This window comes from Chaetodon trifascialis, chromosome 22, assembly GCF_039877785.1.
Source record: "Chaetodon trifascialis isolate fChaTrf1 chromosome 22, fChaTrf1.hap1, whole genome shotgun sequence".
Lineage (NCBI taxonomy): Eukaryota > Metazoa > Chordata > Actinopteri > Chaetodontiformes > Chaetodontidae > Chaetodon > Chaetodon trifascialis.
Genome location: NC_092077.1, coordinates 9503090 through 9523143, shown reverse-complemented (window position 1 = coordinate 9523143; position 20054 = coordinate 9503090). Strand labels below are relative to the sequence as shown.

At 42.5% G+C, this 20054-nt stretch overlaps 1 protein-coding gene across 14 annotated transcripts in view; it reads left to right on the top strand.

The window, feature by feature from the left end:
* The window catches only part of cald1a (caldesmon 1a), a 56370-nt gene extending 36713 nt beyond the window's left edge, over positions 1 to 19657 (top strand). For 2 of the 14 annotated variants that reach the window (XM_070991890.1, XM_070991891.1), the window contains exons 4-16: positions 1667 to 2096; positions 2182 to 2214; positions 2308 to 2520; positions 3892 to 3998; positions 5313 to 5580; positions 7428 to 7565; positions 11317 to 11360; positions 11589 to 11664; positions 12019 to 12162; positions 12441 to 12536; positions 14169 to 14237; positions 15980 to 16016; positions 17938 to 19655. In XM_070991890.1, the coding sequence (XP_070847991.1) occupies positions 1667 to 2096; positions 2182 to 2214; positions 2308 to 2520; positions 3892 to 3998; positions 5313 to 5580; positions 7428 to 7565; positions 11317 to 11360; positions 11589 to 11664; positions 12019 to 12162; positions 12441 to 12536; positions 14169 to 14237; positions 15980 to 16016; positions 17938 to 17951 (1669 nt within the window). In that variant the 3' untranslated portion in view covers positions 17952 to 19655. Of the gene's footprint in view, positions 1 to 1666; positions 2097 to 2181; positions 2215 to 2307; positions 2521 to 3891; positions 3999 to 5312; positions 5581 to 7427; positions 7566 to 11316; positions 11361 to 11588; positions 11665 to 12018; positions 12163 to 12440; positions 12537 to 14168; positions 14238 to 14544; positions 14597 to 15979; positions 16017 to 17937 lie in introns of all 14 variants that reach the window. The other 12 variants (XR_011603521.1, XR_011603522.1, XR_011603523.1 and 9 more) reach the window with 12 other exon arrangements.
* The last annotated feature ends 397 nt before the right edge of the window (positions 19658 to 20054 follow it).

Sequence of the window (20054 nt, the reverse complement as noted above, 5' to 3'; positions counted from 1 at the left end):
CACTACAGTAAAAAGGGACATGCTCATTAGCATTGGAAGTATCACTCGTGTAGGTAGTAAGCTAGTTAGCCATGCATGCTAATATTTGGTGCAGTCCTTGCACTTTTGCTCTTGTGGTTTTGGATTTGGAAAGAAAGAAAAAAACTCTTGGAGTATATGGCGAGTATCTCTCTTACTACAACCCCATGCACACCACTTCAATATGTGGAGAAATACAAAGTTTGTCAGGCCTGCCATGCCTGGTTATGGTGGCTAAGCTGACACAATATTGTAATACTGTGAGGTGTTGAATGATGAAATTCAGTGAAGTGGCTTTTTCATACCAGATTCCTTTTCAACCAATGCAGGATTTGAACTTTTTATACCCTTTCCCAGCTATCAAAATGAAAACCAACTTGTGACCTCATACCTATCCATCAGAAATACTGCCATAGGAACAAAGGGGGCTAAATATCAATTTCTATGCAGTTTAAGGCTATGAGATCAATCCTGTCTTGGCCACAGTGGAAGTGGTGGGCTGCTCTGACATCTCGCAACACAGACGCTGCTTTGTGGCTATGAATGTTTCCTCTCTGTGAGCTCAGAGATACATCCTGGGCCCGGCAAACAACAAGGGGATTGTGCAGGAGGATGCTGAGACAGGACCTAGTGTTGACTAGCCATTGTTGATTGTGTACATGCAGTGATAATGTTTGCCAGACTTTTAGGTCAGAATATCATGAGTCATGCTATGTGGAGCAAGGTGGATGGATGTACAGTAGGTATTTGGTTGGCTGAAAGAGCCGTGCATGTCAGTCAACAAGCACTGGATGGATTACCAATGAATGGCATTGTAAAGACATTCATGTTCTGCAGAGGATGAATCCCTTTGCCTTTGGAAATTCCCTGACTTTTCCTTTAGCGGCATCATGTCTTCATTATATTGTACTAGGTAGGTAAAGCTAATATCGGAGTGAGTGCATACAAAAAAACTATTGAGTCAAGGATAAAAAAAAGTAAACTCAGGACCTAAAACCCAGATACATTTTCTGTTCATTTTAAGGCCTGACCAATGGTTTATTTTTGGAGAATATCTGTGGTGAAGACCTGTCAATACAGCCAATCTGTCAGCCTTCTGCACATACAAGAGCTGGCAATAATGTGGCAGCCATTCTGTAAACTTTGATTTCCTTTCACAGAATTTCATTTGGGCTTCTGGCAGCCCAGAGAAGGTTTGCTTGCGCGTTCATGGGCTTTTTGCACATTTCTTTTAGCATCAGTGGGCAGTGTAAGTCACAGACCCTCAGCTGATCAGGTCCCAAATAGCAACTTTGCAGGGCATGTGCTTTTATTGAGTTTTTGGAATTTTGTCTTCTTTGTTGTTTTCCACTGTCAGAGATCTAATCCCAAATGAGTCAGTCTTTGTCAAAACACAAGCTTATGCTCATTCAGCACCACCCTGTTGTACATTAATTCCTCATCACTGTTTGAAATGAACACAAGTCTCTTGCCACAAAATAACAGGCCTTGATAAAGGGCATCTCAGTGGTAACAGGAGACATTATGTATTCAGCCTCCATGCCCATTTTTTCTGAACAGCTGACGTCTATTGCTCTGACCTCAAGCCTCCTTCGTCATTAACAAAAGATTGTGCAGTGAAATGTTTGTCTCCTCTTTCTCCTCCCAGTGTGACAGAGACTGTGAGCAGCTCTTACGGGGGAGGCGGCGGAGACGACGATGACCAAGCCCTGCAGGAGCGCATGGCCAAACGGGAGGAGAGACGGCAGAGACGCATGAAGGAGGCGCTGGAGAGACAGAGGCAGCTGGACGCCACTGCGACTGAGGGCAACGACAGCGTCGCCATGAAGAAAAACAACGAAGAGGAGGAGAGGCCATCCTCCTGGCGTAAGGGTCGTTACCGTGACAATGAGGAAGAAGAGGAGAAGACAGAGATGTACAGCTCAAGGAGAGAGGAGAAGGTGCGAGAGGAGCCAAGGGTGGAAGAAGAGGCTGCTCCTGAGGGTGGAGACGAAGCAGAGGAGGGTGTAGAAGAAGAGGAGGAGCAGAAAGTGGAGGTGGTGGAGGACAAACCGAGAAGGTCTTACTTGAGAGAACAGGTGAGTCACCTGATCATTTATTTGAGCCATTTAATACGTGTTTTGTAGCTGACAGTCCCTACAAATGTAATGCTTGTTTCTGTAGGAATCAACTGAAGAGCCTAAAATTCCAAACAAGGTATGGTCATTGATTTATTGACTCTTTAATGCACATCTTTGAGTCGCTCACCGGCCTTTCTTTCAAAGAACTGCTATAAACCTTCTGTCTTAGGAACTCGCTGAAGAAGAAACACATTCAGTAGTCAGTGAGCGTTCCAACCAAGCCAAGGCAGCACATTCAGAGGCTGGGGAGGATGTAGTAGCATCAGAGGAGGCTGAAGAGGTACCTGAGGATGGTTATGTAGATTACAAGGCTATGACAGTCAGAAATGACACAGAAGAGGACAATGAGGTAGCTGAGATACTGCACTCAGGGGATAATGAGGTATCATACATGTGGTAAGATGTTCAGTAGAGTGTGATGCACAGCACAGAAAATCTCTCTGGGTAACTTCAGTGTCGATGCGTTCATGAGGAGACATGTAAACAGAAATCTTTTGAGAATAAACCACAAAAAATTCTCTTAATGAGGCTACCGTGTTGACTTTGTGATTAATGTCGGAGCCAGACGCTGAAATTACCCAGACTCCTCGTGTCGTCACAGTGTGGTTTGCACCATTTGCAAACTGGTGGTGGCTGCGCCTGCCTGCCAGCCAGCCAGCCATGCTGTCAGGTTTTTGATAAAGTTAATGCTATGTGTCACAGAGTGGTCACGGTGTTTTTCTGCATGTCTTCCACCTCAGCTGTAAGAGCAGCAACACTCATTACTCTGACTCCACTCTAGAAGCTCACTGTGGCAGAGGGACATCCTGCAATTTAAAGTAATAAGTGTCTTCACTGTCAGGGGACATCATAATGACATCAGTGATGAGCACGTCATGTGTATACTTCCAGTCAAACGTTTTGCACACGGCTAATCCCCAAGTGAAATGGGGATTGTTTTATTATTACCAAAAGTCAATGGCCTGAGGAACTACAAATCCCCAAATTATTTCTATTAATACATCTTTCATGTCGCGTAGCCCTCTCTTACACAAACAGCCTTGTAAGTGAGGCATTTCGTTTTGTAGTCAGTCTTGGTCTGTCTGACCTTTTTTTGACTGCAGCTCTTCTCTGTTTCTAGATGCCTTTGATAGCGTAAACAGTACAGTGCTCAAAGACGCTTTCTCTGCTAAGACAAAGACCTTTCACTGTGATTTTTTTCTTTTTCCGAACCTCAGATTGCTACAAAGACCTAATTAAAGTTAAGCGCACATTAATGGGAGCGCTTTCCTGTCGTAAATAGAGTGTTAAGGAGTGCTCTATTAAAGGCGGGCGTGCTGAAAAGATCCATCAGCTCAGTCTATTATACTAATAAATGCAAAGACTGTTCTGGATCGCATCAGCTGTAAGACAGATGTACTCTGTGTTCTGTGCTACAGGTTAACAATATATTCTGCTTTGACTGGCAGTGTACATAGACATATAATGATTATAATTTATACAACTTGAATCATGTTTTTGATGATGATGAGCAGTCAGAGGCAGAAAATATGCAGCTGCAGACACTCCCATGTTGATCACCTGTTAGTTAATCCTGTCTCAGTAGTAATTCTGGAGTGGATGCTGCGTTATGTGATGTTCTGTGTTATTTTGTTTGGGGTGTGCTCTCGTCCCCGTTTCTCATTTGACGTTTGCCGTGATGTCACATGACAGACACTCCGCCTACCCACCAATCGCATTGTGGTTGACTGTCCCTGCGGTTGTTTCTGTCCAGGTGGACGAGAGAGGAAGGGCCAGGGAGGAGCAGGGAAGGCAGAACGGAGGGCTGTACGAGGAGGAGGCAGCTCCCAAACAGCACAGGAAACCGGAGAGGACCCTCAGGTAAACAGACAACAATCCACAGCAAGTGAACTTGTGGTTTGCACTGAGGCCAAATTGGGCATAGCAGGGCCTGATGAATTATTCAAGAAACTCTGCTTTCAACAACACTCATCAAAAAACATGTCCCAGTTTGTTTCCTGTCAAGATTATGTGCCTGAACCATCAAAATATTTACCCAATTGCTAATACAATTAGCAGCCAAATCACATATTTTCTCCTTTTTACATGGGATGCATCAATATGGATTTTCTTTCAGTCAATATGCAACATTTTCCTACATGCATTTTCAATATTTCAAAATGAGACATACTTAAAATAATTACAGCGATTAGTTTGCTGTCAAAAGGCTTTGATGCTAATTTGACAGTAATATGTAACGTACAGAATTCCAGTTTCCCAGTTGCCTCCACCCTGGCAGTAAAACCTTTCAGTAGAGAAGTAGCGATACTTCTTTATGAAGCTGATGTTCCAATTACAACAGTATGCTGATTTATTAGTGCCTGTCCATAATGGGCCAGTTGTGGAAAAGTACTGCAGTAACTTAATATCCTTGACACAACGGTCTGTTGAGAAGATCAAGCTACCTAACGACCAAAGCTCGCTGTTACTTTCCAATGTAAGAGATCCAGAAGTGAGAGGAAAAGACACATATTCCTACAATGAATCACTGATAGCACAGAATTAAAGCAAAATGTAGTACATTTTAAAGTATACCAAATAAGTCCTGTATTTGCTATTTACTAGTACTTGACTGGGTCTTATTTTGAAAACTATGGAGGAGAAATCTTCATATTTGTTGAAACACTTCACAGCGTTCGCCTGTTCTGAACAAGGCCAGTCGAACCAGACAGCAGCTCACTGATGTTGCAGTTTGAAGCTTATCGTTTGTCACTCAGGCTGGTGAAAGAATGAAAGTATTGCTCAAGGCATCTGTAAAATACTTGAAAAGCATTTCTGAATCAGATTTTTTCAAACAAACAAGCAGTTTTTTGTGCAGCAGCAGTGTGTTTTGAACACGGGTCACCTACAGTTAATCCCCAGCGTGAAACACTGGATGAAACTTTAGATGTGCTGTAACATTATCTTTGCAGAGGTGATTGTTGGTATTTGCGTGTGTGTATGTGTGTGTGTACATGTGCTTTTTTGTGTCCATGAAAGAGAAAAATCCCTTCAGCGTTTGTTAAAATATTCAGCTTGTATCAAATGTCAAGCGTTCACCTGTGTGTCAACCAGCTTTGCGTCCTACTTACACAGTGTTTGCTTTTGTTGTGACCTGCATGCGCGCTCTGGCCCGTGTTTGCGTGTCTGTCGCAGTCGCGGCAGTGTACGTTCCCCCGGGGTGTCCACGGGTGACGAACAGGACGACGCTGCCCGCCTGGAAGCAGAGCGCAAGCTGGAGGAGCTGAAGCGTCGCCGCGATGATGCGGAGAGCGAGGAGTTCGAGAGGATGAGGCAGAAGCAGCAGGAGGCCGAAGCCGAGCTGGAGGAGCTGAAGAGGAAGAGGGAGGAGAGGAGGAAGGTGCTGGAGGAGGAGGAGAGGCAGAAGAAGCAGGAGGAGGCGGAGAAAAAAGCCAGAGAGGAGGTAGAGGAGAGAGAGAGATGTTTTCATGACGTCAGTGTGGATGCTGTTTGATCAGTTCTTTCTGTTCTCCCTAATCCCTCTCCCTGTTCTCCCTCCAGTTTCCTCTTGATGATTTGTTCACGTTCAACTGAAATTTTAATTCTCCTCACTGTTTTCTGTAAGGAAATGTTAATGATCCTGCAGGTATTGTACAGTTTTGCATTTTATGAAAGAAGAAAAAACTGTTTTTTGAACATTTGTGGAAACAACATCTGAGTGGGTGTATCCCATGGCTCACATCTGAGAGTTAACTTACTTACTAACTGGAGCACGAAGCACCGTATAAGCTCCAAATGTTGATACACGGCAGGTTTTTTCTCCCTGTTTTTGTGGTTTTATGTACCACCAGAAATGTAAGGCATCTGTTCCCTCACGACAGTTCAGCACATCATCATGATGTTCTATTTCAAGGAAGGCGGAAGCTTGCAGTATATGCTACTAGTTAGCTTAGCTTGCTAATTAGCACAATGTAGGGTCCAGTCACTGCTAGAGAATTGGTACATTTTAATTGCATATTTTATGAATTTACAATTTAGACCAAGTAAGTCAACATACACCAAGGCTATAAATTTATTTACTTGCAACATACTTACTCACAACCCACGTCCTCTTTCCGTGTTTTTCACACCACCTCTTTCATGCTGATTTAGCCTTTACATCTGCGTGAGCTGAAGCCAATGCGTCACACTCATACTAGCGCCGCGGTGACGTTATCTCTCCATAGTTCACCGTTATCATGACTCAAAATGTTCAGGTCCCCATTCATAACTCATGTATGCCATTCCTTCTTCCTCCTCTTGTGGTGACCTCATCCTTATGTATCTCAAATGTGATAACCTCCCCCTTCCTATGTGTTCACATCTGTATTCAACCACGCGATGCCTTTCATTCTTTCATCCGCTCGCTTTGAGGCCCTGCGTTCTCACTATTACCCTGACTGGTCTTCTTTGTTGATCTTGGCTCCGAATGTGGCGGCCCGTCTCTCACTATCTGCCCCTGTTCTTCTCCTCTTGTGTGATGTTAATGAGGCCTTTTGGTTTGTAATTAAAAGATGGCCCAGAGATACAGAGAGACTAATTAACCAAGACAAGGCTGCTGGAGAAGGCTGATATACTACCAAGCACCAGCCCTCTTCTGAATACAGTACAAATGGTTCATACTTTAATTGTAAAAAAAAAAAAGGTTCATAGTCTGCATGTCTCCAGCTTACCAAAAGAGTTTTTTTTCTAAGGCAGAGAATCGCTGTAAATAAGAATTTGCTCTGAGTAATGTAATTAGTTCCTGACCTGCTTCATTAGATAAAGTAAGTAAATCAATTAGAAAGCAGCACATATCTATTGTCTGGGTCGGCTGCGTTCCTGATTGTTCGTCATCTGTCATGTCGGTGGCTTATTCTGTTCGATATGATCAGCCAGAATAGTATAAATACATTTCCATTTTCTCTGTTAGCTGAAAGTCATTCAACTTATACCCAGTTTTTTTTAAAAGAGTTTGCATTTGCAGCTCCGAGCACTCCTGTCAGTTTGTTCCCAGGCAAAATCCACTGGTCCACAGGAAGCGTGATTTTGGTTTCCAGTAGCAACAGTGCTTTGTTTAAAGTAAACACAAGAGAACGCCACTTAGCATGAGCAGCAATATCCGGCATGGCTGAGCTAAAAGAGCAGAGCGCCACCTACGTGTGCTCCGGCTGAATTAACAGGAAGTTCCCCGTCAACTCCAGAGATGCTGCAGGTTAAAAAATGACAAAAGATGTCGAGGATTGCTACCTGCTGAACTGTCTCTGCTCTAAACGCATCCGTCTTTCTCAGGAGGAGAAGAGGAAGATGAAGGAGGAGATCGAAAGGAGGAGAGCAGAGGCAGCTGAGAAGAGGCAGAAGGTGGAAGACACTACGGACGGGGTGGACAGACCCTTCAAGTGTGTCAGCCCTCGAGGCTCCTCTCTGAAGGTCAGTCTGCCATTTTTAACCTCCCGTTTCTTCCCTGTGTGCAACAGGAGAGTGTCAGTTCAGTTTTATTTGCCAAGTGACTGTTCGCTAAGCCCCATGCTTTGTTATTATTGTAGATTTACTACTCAACAGTCCTTTTTCAAACAGTGGGTCCTTGATTTCAGTTGGTTTTGAGGGCTGAAATGACAACTGTCCTGGTCAGATTTTATTGGCTCTGTTAGCTCTAGCTAAGCATTTTTAAACAGAAAATCTTGGAAAACATTGTTAAATGTGTACTTGATAGCTACAAACAGTACATACATCATGCAAAAAGACGTGGCTAAAGCTACGTGCAGAAAAAGTCAGCATCCGCAGCAGTTCATGATCCACGAAGAAGTTCTTAAATTGCATTTTAGAGATAGTGAGTCCCAGTCTTATAAGTTTGATGAGGAAAAATGTACAATCACACTGTTATTTTGTTTTAAAGTAAGTCTGTTTGGCTGCAAAATGCCCCCAAATCCAGGACAGAGCTGCTAGCTTCACCCCAGACTTCTCCACAGTGAGGAAATACTTGTCGTGGACTGGACTTTTTTTTTCTTTTTACATAGTACATAGAGTTAGCTAATTAAATGCTCCTTGGCTCGGAAGCAGTGTTCAGTTACTGTCGTAGGCTGTAAGCATGTTAGTTGGAAATGCTCACGATTGCAGCTTACATTAAAGCAGACAAACACACTGTTTAATTCAGTATATTGACTCCGGTGTTTATGGTTTGGGGAAACTAAAAAAAAAAAAAAAAAAAAAACAATGTGTAGAAGACTATTTAGATGCCCAATATTGCTCATCTTACAGCCTCATGTACTGCTTCAACATGTAGAGACATTGAAAGCTTGACAGGCTGTCATGCTTAGTTACACTACAGCTGCTAAGCTGCTCCAGGAAGGGGTTTAGTGAATTCTCAATTAATCAGCCAGTTCTTCATAAACACATAATTCAATGCTTTATACAACTGTAACTGTAAAACACTTTGTGTTGTATTCTTCTGTCTATGTGCATCTTGCCCCTCGTCGGAATAATGGAATCAATACAATAGTTCTCCAAATCCTGCAAATCCCACTCATCCGGCAGTTCAGCAAAGCTCAAGCTAAATATTCAAAATATTTGGAGCGATTAAGTGCCAGATGACCCGCATCTGCCCCTCACACCTCCTTCAGCTCTCTGCATGAAGTGTTATCTGCCTGAGATGAAGGCGCTCATAAATTGAGAGAGCCTTGATGAACTCGGAGAGAAATGTGAAAAAGTGGCAAGTTTCTGTTCACTTTGAAATTCTGCTGACATGCTAACCTGTTTGTCACAAGAAACGCAGTGCGTGCCCCTCCCCCGCCTCGTCCAAAGATAAATGGTTGTCACAGCGAAGGAACGTTTAATCAACTCAAATGTGAATAAATGTTCCCAGTGTTGCCAAAAGCCAACTCCCACACACAAAATCGAGGGGGATTTTCAGCCAGTGGAGAAAATCTAATTAGTGACAGTTAGCAGTAATATCCATCTGGCCTGTCCCAGTGAGACTCCAGACTCTAGGCTAGACTGTAATGTGTATGAGCTCTGATTGTACCTGAATCAAGTACTTCATGTCTTTGTGGTCAGTTTTGTAAATAATGTTGTTCATCTGTAATTCTCCACCCTGCTGCACTCAAGACACGGCTGTACTTTGTGGTCATGTTCACTGTAGGTACATCTGTGTTCATGTCTGTCTGTCTGTCTGTGTGTGTGTGTGTGTGTGTGTGTGTGTGTGTGTGTGTGTGTGTGTGTGTGTGTGTGTGTGTGTGTGTGTGTGTGCGTGCGTGCGTGTGTGTGTGTGTGTGTATCCTTGGGCATCCAGCTCTGTACATACACTACGCACTGTGTTGCTTTGCAGTGTTATACATTTTGTTTATGTGACACTGTATTAGCATGCAATAATACAGTTGCATTATATTATTTAATTATCTTCTAACTTTGGATGTTTTCTTTCACCATATTTTATATTGAACAAGACTTTTTCATAGATAGATTTCTTTTTTTTTGCTTGTTTCTGGTCACTTAGTGATAGGAAGTCCAATATTTTAGCTCTATTTTGGTCCACTAGCTTCTGTTTTCACCGCCGAGCTGCTCACTGACTTTGTCTACTGTTTGTTGCTTGGCGGATAGCTCAGAGAAGATTTGTTGAAAACAGCTGCCACCTACAGCTGGAAACATGAGCGGTGAGACTGAAACAAAACCGTAAAGTGGTTTTGGTTCCATAAAACCAAAACAACAAGCTTAAAGATACCAGAAAAAAGGTTCTGAGCTGAAGAGCACTAGTTCTCTGTTTCATTACTACGAGTAATTCACATCACACTTGTCATTTGAGCCATTGACAGTATAAAAATATTGATCAGTGCAGCTTTAAAAAAATCTTTGTTATCAAAGAACACAATAAGGAATATTGTCATAGTCATATAAATGTAAAAAACATGTCATATCTTTGTCACATGTCGCTCGTGCCTAATAAAACCAACTGAGATAGACTTGCTTTTTCCTATTTTTCTTATCTTGCGGGTCCATGTCTGGGCTGAGTGTATTATCAGCCCCTGCAGTTCTTTGAAACCTGTCAACTGCCTGTTTCAAAGCTGCATGCATGTCACTGAGAATATACATTGTCTTCTTGCCTTCTGCCGTTGGGTGTTTCTTGCCCAACAACTGCCGTATTGTGGCTCCTGTTACACTAAAACCTCGAGAAATATGCCTCGCTATCAGCAATCACCTCCCAGTGGAACACGCAGTCCCAGGAGCTCGCCTACATGTTATCAGCGGTAAAGCAGCACAACCCGGCTCTGCACTGGAGATAAAGTGCAGTGTTCTCTGGAAGAGACGGACAGAGGGACGGAATGGGGATGCAGGGAAGCGATTAGGTTTAACAGGATTACTGTAACTGCGTTCGGATGGCCACGGCTCTTTAAAACGCATCTGAGAATGGGGAATTTCCTGTCGGGAGTATTTTGGGAACTCCCACATTCGGTAGCAGCCGAGCGCAAGGTCCTTTTTCACAGGGAGAGGGGGAGAGAGCTTTTTCAGCGCTTTCTCCCTTTGTCCGTTTAAAGGCTTTTTTCAAGTGTCCAAGGAACGCATGTGTTGCCCCCCTCTCTCTTTGCCTTTTTTTTGCATATACCATAAACAATCCTCTGAGATTCCCACAGTCTGACAGCAGAGATCGAGAAAAAGCTTGCTGTGTTTTTTTCCTTGTGTGTGTGTGTGTGTGTGTGTGTGCGTGTGTGTGCGTGCATGTCTTTCAGAGCATTTTGCACACAGAGGGAACAATCAGTTGCATTGTGTGTTACTGCTCAGGAGGAATCCAGCTCATTAAGTATGTGAAGAAATGAGACAAAGTGAGACATCCACCATTAAAAACATTAAAAACATCAAAATACGGTTGTAGTCTAGTTATCATTGGCAAGAAACTTAAACACATAATACTGTTAAAGGTATGAATCATATAGGAACCTGTAATTAGTTAATACAGAATCATGTGTGTCTACATGTTGACATATGAACTCAAGTCAGGGTGGGTTTTACAATAAAAACACTCATAAATGCAAACAATAAGGAAGCGACAGAAACATGGAACTCAAGAGGAGGTTAACATCTGTTTTCAGGCTGCTGAAGGGTGGAGGAAACTGCTGCAGTGATGTACGCATGTGTGGAACATCACTGCAAAATTTATGAAACTAAAGCTCTAATGACCTTTCCTCAACAGATCGGAGAAAGAGCAGAGTTCCTGAACAAATCAGCGCAGAAAAGGTAAAAACGCACCAACCTTTTTTTAAGCTTTTAGTTGAGCGTGTGAGCCTCGCAGTCATGTTTTCGTCGAATAGGAAAAATGTAACCTGGAGTTGAAGTTTTAATCCCCACTTGGGGCTGCAAGTTTCTCCTCTGAAGGTAGTGAAGATGAAATGTTTGACCACGCTGTGCGTAATATTCAAAGTGGTCCCATGCTGCGTCTGCTAACTGTTTGCCTCTGCCCAGCAGCACAGTGAAGGCGTCTCATTCTCCTGTGGTGTCCAAGATAGACAACAGGCTGGAGCAGTACACCTCGGCTGCTCAGGTTAGCATGACTTCGACTGTAAAACTGAAAAAATGTTGGAGCAAAACGGCAGCGGTGTAGCATCGACATTAGGTTTTACTTTGCTTTTTTGTTTAGATTTCTGTGTCGAGCAAAACATTTGGACTATCCAAACATATTCTTTGCCAAATTGGTTTCACTGCCTCATTTTTTTTTACCCAGTATGCTTCTCTGTTGATTTGAATACCCAAAAAAAGACAGTCAGAATTTGTCCCTGTTATTCTCAGCAAATTCATGTGGGGTTTTTTTTTTTTTTAAAAAGACAGGTGTCTGAGCTCTGATCTGAGCAGCCATCACTGCTGTTCCCCAGTTTAAACCATCACCGCTTTGTCTCAGCAGAGAGAGAACAAGGAGTCTCGATCCCCTCGCTCTGGGGCGGTGGATCTGCCCATGGTCACCGACAGCATACGAAGTATCAAGAGCATGTGGGAGAAAGGCAACGTGTTCGCCTCGCCTGGGAGTGGCGGGAGCACGTTCAAGGTAAAAGAAGAGGTGGTGGAGGATGTGAGGAGGTTCGTGAAGCTCTGTGTGTGTGTGTGTGTGTGTGTGTGTGTGTGTGTGTGTGTGTGTGTGTGTGTGTGTGTGTGTGTGTGTGTGTGTGTGTGTGTGTGTGTGTGTGTGTGTGTGTGTGTGTGTGTGTGTGTGTGTCAGTGGAGCGGAGAGAGAGAGAGGAAAAAGCCCAATTCACTGGCACTTCCTGCTTGGCCCTGTTGCCGATGACGAGCAGGCTTAGCTGACCTTTGACCCTATCCAAACAGGAAGCAGCTGTGATGAAGACAGGCGTGGCGGGCCGCATCAACGACTGGCTGAATAAAACTCCGGAGAGCGGCAAAACGTCAGGAGGAAGGCCATCGGTAGGTCGTCACCGCCGCCGCCAGGAAGTGCAGTACATGGACTGTACAGCTCAGGGCCCAAGAGAGAAATGCTCACTGTCCTCTGCAGCAGAGCTGATGCAGCTGTGCTGAGTGACCTACAGTATGCTCAGATGATCTAAATGTATGTGTAGATTTATATGAATATGTTTTAAAACATCAGAGATGTTTTGCGATGGGCTCTTACATGAGCACACAACTCTCTGGCTGAGTTAGAACAGTTTTGTTTTTTTTCACGAGACATTTCTGTATTTCTTTTCTTTTTTTTTTTTCTGTGCTCATCTCGTTTGAAGTGGGCGGCACTCAGTGGAAACAGTGTGATGTCACATATTTCCATGCGCCAATCAGGATTCAGCAACTTTTGAATCAGAATCTGATGACAGTTTGGGGGTTGTTTGGTCACTGTCAATGAAATCTGGTCAGACCACTCCCATGCAGTCCTGGAGATGCACTCAGTATGTTAAACTCTTCATAAATAATACCTCAAGATGTTTTGTTTTTTTTTACTTTAGTATGAGGTGATTCAGTCATATGGTAATCGTTACAGAGAAATACTTAACGTTTAAAGGGGCTTAAGGGCCTTTAAGTAATTTCTCCACTTGTAGTTGGAGTAAAGACAGAGCTTGATACATTAATGATGCATCTACTTTGTTCAAAACCTTTTAAAATCTCACTTGAATGGATATTTGTCTTCAGGGTTCAGTAGTCAGATCTGAGCTGCATTAATTCCAGCAAACACGGGTCAGCCTCAGAACAAACTGCAGTATTCTCACCCAGTTATATCACCCCACAGTATAATTATTATCATTACAATGTCACAATCACTGCTGGTCATGTTCTGCACAGTCGATGTTTTATAATCATTTCAAATGACGCAGGGCAGGTTGAGACTGCCTGGCACCACCTGGTGGCCTTAAAGAAAGATAACTCATGAAGGATCTGAGCTTGCTGCAGTCCACTCTTCCATCTGTCATAACATACTGCCACAGTGCATGCGGACATTATGGTCTTGGCAACAGTTTGTTATACAGTGTCACTTAAGTATTTTATCTTAAGCTTATCATAAGCTTTGCGAGCCGACACGCAGCAAGCTTGAGTGTTTGCTTTGTTTTTTTTTCCTTCAGTCCTGCTCATGCATGTCTGCCTCTCTTCACTCTTACCTATATTTTACCCAAATATTTATGTTAGAGCTTTCCATGTTGTGGATTATGGCTCAAATATTTAACATGCAGCAGGAGAGACTGTGGATATGAAAGGAAACTTTGTATAACTGGAACTCTCTTGCCATGCGATGCTGCCATCCAGTATTACAGTATTAATAGTGTCTCCCACACTTTGCATTGTGCTGGGGTGTCTTGAAAGAGGAGCCTCTTGTAGTGAAAGTAAGTGCTATTTTACGCTTCCTCCAGACAAGCACCTCTCTGCTTGAGAGTGTCCTTTGCTCCCCTCCTTCCACCTCTCTCCTCCTCTGTCACTCCTCTCCTCTGCATCTCAGCTACCATTTGCCTCAATATGACGACTATTTTCAAATTGACCCACAAAGGCCGAGCGCTCCAAGCACCGCTGATGTGATGCTTTGTTTTTGCTCCCTTGTTTTCTGCCTCCCTCTGTCAGGACCTGAAGCCTGTCGATGTCACCAACAAGAGGAGTCTATGGGAAAACAAAGGTGCCTCTCCAACCAAGGTAGCTTTTATTCCTTTTAAATCGCTCGCTGTCTAGTACCATGAAGAAAGAGTGCCAGTCGCACCCATCGGGGAAAATCCAATCCATTGCACATCCTGGAGCATATCCAGGCAAATTACTACTACGCCAGATTGGTTTGTGGTCTTGGAAGGATTCCCTGTGGTTTTTCATGGTTTTCCAGTTGTTGTCAATCAAGAGAACTTTATGTTAAAGAGATGGCGTAGGAATATTAATCTCATCTCATATTTTGACCCCGGTGTCTTGGCAATGAGAGTAACAATCACTTCTGTTTGTTTTTGCTTTAAAGAACTCTCATAGCTAGTTGACCTCACCGTTAAATCTGGAATAAGCCTGGAGAGGTAAAGGAGTGATTGTTCCATGTTTCTTCACAGCACTTATCACAGAATGAGCTCACACTGCTGTCACACTGTCGACTTTTTGCTCTGTGTTGTTGGCAAAACTGCGCTCTGTTCTGCTGCTGCTGGACACCACTAATCATAGCGCATTTAGGCATTTCTGATTTGACAAATGTGTCTTACGTTCACATGATTTGAGTGATCTTTTGGCATAGGCTGGCATTCATTAGTCATGTCCACTCGCACACCAAGTCTCAACATTTTAGAGGATATAATTATCTACATTTTGAAAATATTGAGCAATAAACATCGGTTGCTTTCCCAAATGCACAGAGGGCATTAAGAAATGAAACTCCTAACTTGTAAAGTATGTCTGCCAGATGTTCTAAGTGCTGTAAAATAAAAGGAACAAAGTGAACACATCAACAGAGCCATAGTAAAGCCAATTTTAAAGGATTACGCCGTTGACTCCATTAACACCCATAACTCGTTAAAGCCGACTCAACAAAATCCAGAAGATTACAGTTTAGTGTAAATTCTGTGTCATAAAAAACCTTTAACAGTGCGCCTGTTGTCCAACTGCGGGCTGAATGCTTTTCACAAATGGCTGTATCACATCACCGCTCCTTCTTCTGACAACCACAAATCACTACCCTCAGTCCAACTTCACTTGACTTTATATTGCCCTAATGGAGAAACTGTTTACAGCATTCTTTACAAGTACGACGCCTTGCTGAGTTGCACGGTGAGAGTTTGGCAGTATTGAATCACTGTTATCACCTCGCGTTTTCAAACAAGTCTGACTAAACCTGACATGAATAAATTGTCTTATCTTTATTTCTATACATAGATAAAGCTGTGTTTGTAGAGCAACTTAGTAGAAGTAAGACCCCACACTACAAGGATGTCCCACGTACCCAATTTACTTTAGTATAAACTTTCCGTCTTTCCTTCCTTCCTTCCTTCCTTCCTTCCTTCCTTCCTTCCTTCCTTCCTATACTTGTAGTAGTGTATTTCTGCAGCCAACAGCTGCAGTGCAAGCCGGAGGCTGTGGTCCACCACATTGAGTAGTGGAGCTGTAGGGCACCAGGCGGTGGTCTGCACTGACGTAAGAAGGGCCCTGGACAGGAAAGGTAGCGGTTAGCGACCATGTCATTAGCTAACCCTGCTATGCTGTGATGTCAGGGGAGGCAAGATGAGCAGGATAACAACTGATGAGGGAGATCTGGATAGGCTCAAGAGTATGTATAGGTGGAAGAGTAAGATCAGAAGTGGTTGTAAGCACCTGCTGCTTTGACTGGAAGCTTTGCTTGTTTGTTTAGCTAACTTTCTGCATCCGTCTGCATCTTTGCTGCCTTATTACCTTCCTGTCTTCTTGTCTTGCAGATGGCAGGCAGAGGGGAGACCAAATCAGTCGCCAACGGTGAGTTTTTACAGGGCAAGAGAAGTGTCGGCATGTAACTGCAGAGCTTGTGAATGTGTGTGCAAGAAAACACACAAATGGGTGGGCATGTGGGCATGCATACTGCAGCTGTTGGGTGAACTTGTGGCTCCAGAATGTCAGCTTTTCAAAAGCTAAACACCGCCTTGTTCTTAGCTTGGCCACAGTAGGGGTTTTTTTTCTAATTGCTTTCAGAAACCAACAGACAAGACTTTCTCAACCCATAAAGGAGTGCCTAATCCTTTAGTTGAAGGAAAAACAAGGAAATGACCAAAATGAGTTTTGAATGAGGTTTTCACCCAGCAGTGTGTTTTTAAATGCATGTAGGCAGCCTTCTTGGCTTGCTGACAGTGCAGCTGTAAAGATAAAAGGGAAGCTTGACACTCATTTTGTCATTGTCTCGTGTCACCAGCCATTTGTTTCTTATGCCTGCTAACAGCTACACTGTTCGGGCATAATACGCATCAAGTCAGGCATCTCAAAACACCACTCAAAGCAGCCAGTGCAGCCAAACACATGATCCCTCACTGGCGTCCCAGCAGTAAACCTTTCCAGTTGTGTTTATTAGGGCAGAAGTCCTCGCACTTTGGCCGAACAGTAATTATTGCAGAGAATTGAGGTGTGACCTTCTCGTTAAGTAAGTCATCTTTGGCTCTTTGATTTATACAACACCATGTGTTTCAAAACCAGTAAATGACCGTATCATAGCCGACCCTGCAGTCTCTTTCAGTTTGCCATTTGGCCTTTCGTTCCACAGCATTTTAGGATGCCATTTAAACATTGCTTGCTATTTTAGAATCAGATATGAGCGCAGCCTCCTCCTCGTTCTGTTCCCCCGGTGGACAGAAGAAGGGTTTTGGCCTTGAGGGATTCCGTACATGTCTGCATAATGCATTGCTTATTCAGCACACAGAGTGACACACACACACACACACACACATGGCCACACACCAATTTCACCTCTATAAACCCACTTAACAGCCATCTCGACGCCACTCAAACCTTTCAGCTTTTCCACTCATGTACACGGCCACTTGTGCTGCTCATCCTGCTCTTCGGAGTGCTGCCAGGCCGGTTTGTCAGATTAATAGCTGGTATGTTGGAGATTAGCACACCATCACAGTCTGACAGAGGATGACAGAGGCTTTGTATAGATTTTATATTTCTTGCAAGTAGCTGGCTGCAGGACCTTACAGACATTTGACACCACACTGGAAGACATACAAGTCAGGAGCCTCACACGGTCCACATGCTTGGATCTAATAGAGATCTTCAAAAATAATGTTCACCATTTTTGAAATTGTGTATACAGACATTTAAATCTCATTCTCTGTATGCTCACCATCTCAGGTTAGCTGTTAAATGTGCTTACCAGTGCTAAACAATGCAGCGGAGGCTGCATTGAATCTGATCAGTCTGATCATAAACCAAAGGATTGAAAACACATGAAGATAGTATCTGTGATGTACCACATAGTTTTCAGATAGGATATTTAGAAGTCTGCCAACCAGCACATCTTAATTTTAGCAAGTTTTGAGTGGACTCTGGGGTGACGCTGAAGTAGGACAAGCAAAACCAACCAAGACAGTCTGGTAGGCCTGTTAATCAAGCAAACGCGCCCAAAAATATTCCTCTCAAAGATCATGTCTTTTATTCTGGAAACACACTAAAAGCAGGAAAATTACTTTGATTCCTAAAAAAAGAGCAGGGGGTCTTTTCCATCAGGTTTAATGCAGCATGCATCAAGTGGTCATTAAGCTGCTTGTTAACTGCAAGACTTCAACACTTCAGTGCAGTGTTTGTTGCTTGGTTTGACATTCTGTGACACAAGGTCAGAGTTGTGAATCCACACCTGTCTGCAAACGTATAAAACCACTGATGGACTTGTTTTGTCTTTCACCAGGTATGGGACACTAATGTCTTGAGGGAGCCATGAAAGCTGGGGCCCACGACAATCCAAGACTCTCCCTTTGACTTTGTCTAAAGAACCAAATAAATGATCACACTCCCAAGAGGGACCCCACGAAAATGGAGGGACAGGAGAGACACTGTCCATAGCACTGTACCGAAACAGCATCACATTTTTTGTACGGTTGCAACGTATAGTGCCTTTGCACAATGATTTTTGCTTTCTAAAAGAAACAAAATGCTGTGAAATTTGGACATTTGTAATTACTATTACTAATTACTTTATACAATCCTGCCAGGAAGAAAAAACAAATTAAATTTAGATGTATCTGTTGTACTCCGTGCTGACAGTTTTGATAGAGACAGAGTAGATGGGTTAAAAGTTTCCACATTCCAAAGAGATGGGTGAAGTCATCAGTTTCCCTCATTCAGTACATTTTCCATCTCTTTTTTTTATTTATATTTAAAGCAAAAGCTTCACACATTGCTATTTTATTCAACGTTCACCAGTTCAGGATAGAAATATAAGCACTTCTAGAATTTAGCTGATTTCACTTTTATTATGTCTTACCAATAGTGCAGCAATGGTCTGAGTAATATATGTTAGCACACGATGTCTTGAATATGACCTATCATACTGTATCTTATATAACATCTTTATACTCATAACAAAAGGTATTTTTGCTTTTTTTTTGTATCCAGAAACTATTCACCAACAGGCAGTTAATTTCGGTGGTGATAGGAGTGTTGAATATTCAGAAGGTCATTTTGACTTTTATTATCCTTTATGTCATTTTATTTATGTTTTAATGTGTTTCGTCCTTTTCTATTTCTAGCTGTTTTTGTAGCTTTTGTACCTGTTTGATCACTTTAAAATCTTCAGACATTCCTCTTCAAAAGCAGGTGCACGAGGTGCCTTCGCTGCTTAAAATCTGTAGGTTTTATAATGTAGAAAGTCGGCAAACCAACCCTCTTTTTTTATAAATCTACCTTTAACTTCTTTATCGCCTCTATGCACACTCTATTGCTCAGCAATAATTTCTTAATTGAGGGCATGCAAAGTAAAACCAGGGTGCCTAAGCATATAACAAGATACTAGTACAAGGATATTTACCACTATGTAATTCTTTTGGCCTTATGATTGCAATGAAAACATTTATGACAGCTGAGGTACAGTACATGACAGCCTCAAAGCAACTCAGTATGATATTAAGACTTGTGATTTTTATGTTTCTTTTTCACTGACGTGGTTTTAAGTAGCACATTCCCTTTCATAGCTTTTGCGCGATGCAAGCTTTGATAATATTAACGATTTGCCGGGGCATTAAATTCATCAATGTTACTGCTCAAAAGTCTGACAATCACATTCCACAGCTCCTGAAAAGAGCAGGGGAGCTTGACCAAAATACTCTTAAGCTTGATTTAATGTGACATTTATGTTTTTTTAATACAGTGATTTCAAAATGCTGTATTGTTTTTTTGTTTTTGTTTTTTTACAACCTTTTGTCCATTTTATGTTTTTTAAAGTTCTTTTATTTCCATGTTTAACCAGACACTTGTTGTTTGTGTAGTGCTAAGCCTATGCAAAACACACTATCTGTAGTCTATCTAAACACTCCCAATGTCATACAAGTGGGCAGTTTCGAACTGGATGAATGTTTTAAACATTGTACCCTTGACTCAACAACAGCAATAAAGACATTGAGGGATTTCACATTGTTAAGTTTACTTCCATAACTCCACCACTCTACTGTGGACCACATACTGAATCAAAACTACAAACTACAACAGTTTCTTTTACTCTTCTATTTATCTTTCATTAGCTCATTTTAGTATTCGCTGCTCAATATTTCATTTTTAATTTTCCTCATGCAAGCTTCACTGTAAACACGAGTAGCTTCATAAACTGAGCACTAGCCTTTCAGCTAGCTACGGAACTGAGGCTAACTTTTGCCATAAAAATTACATAACGTTAAACATCACTGCTGTAGCTTCACCGTAAAATCACTTGTAGCAGTTAGCTATACCATTTCAGGTGGCAAGCATACACTAGCTATCTTAGCTAGCGTAGGCCATTGTTGTCCTCGCTAACTGTTTCCAACTACCTCATGT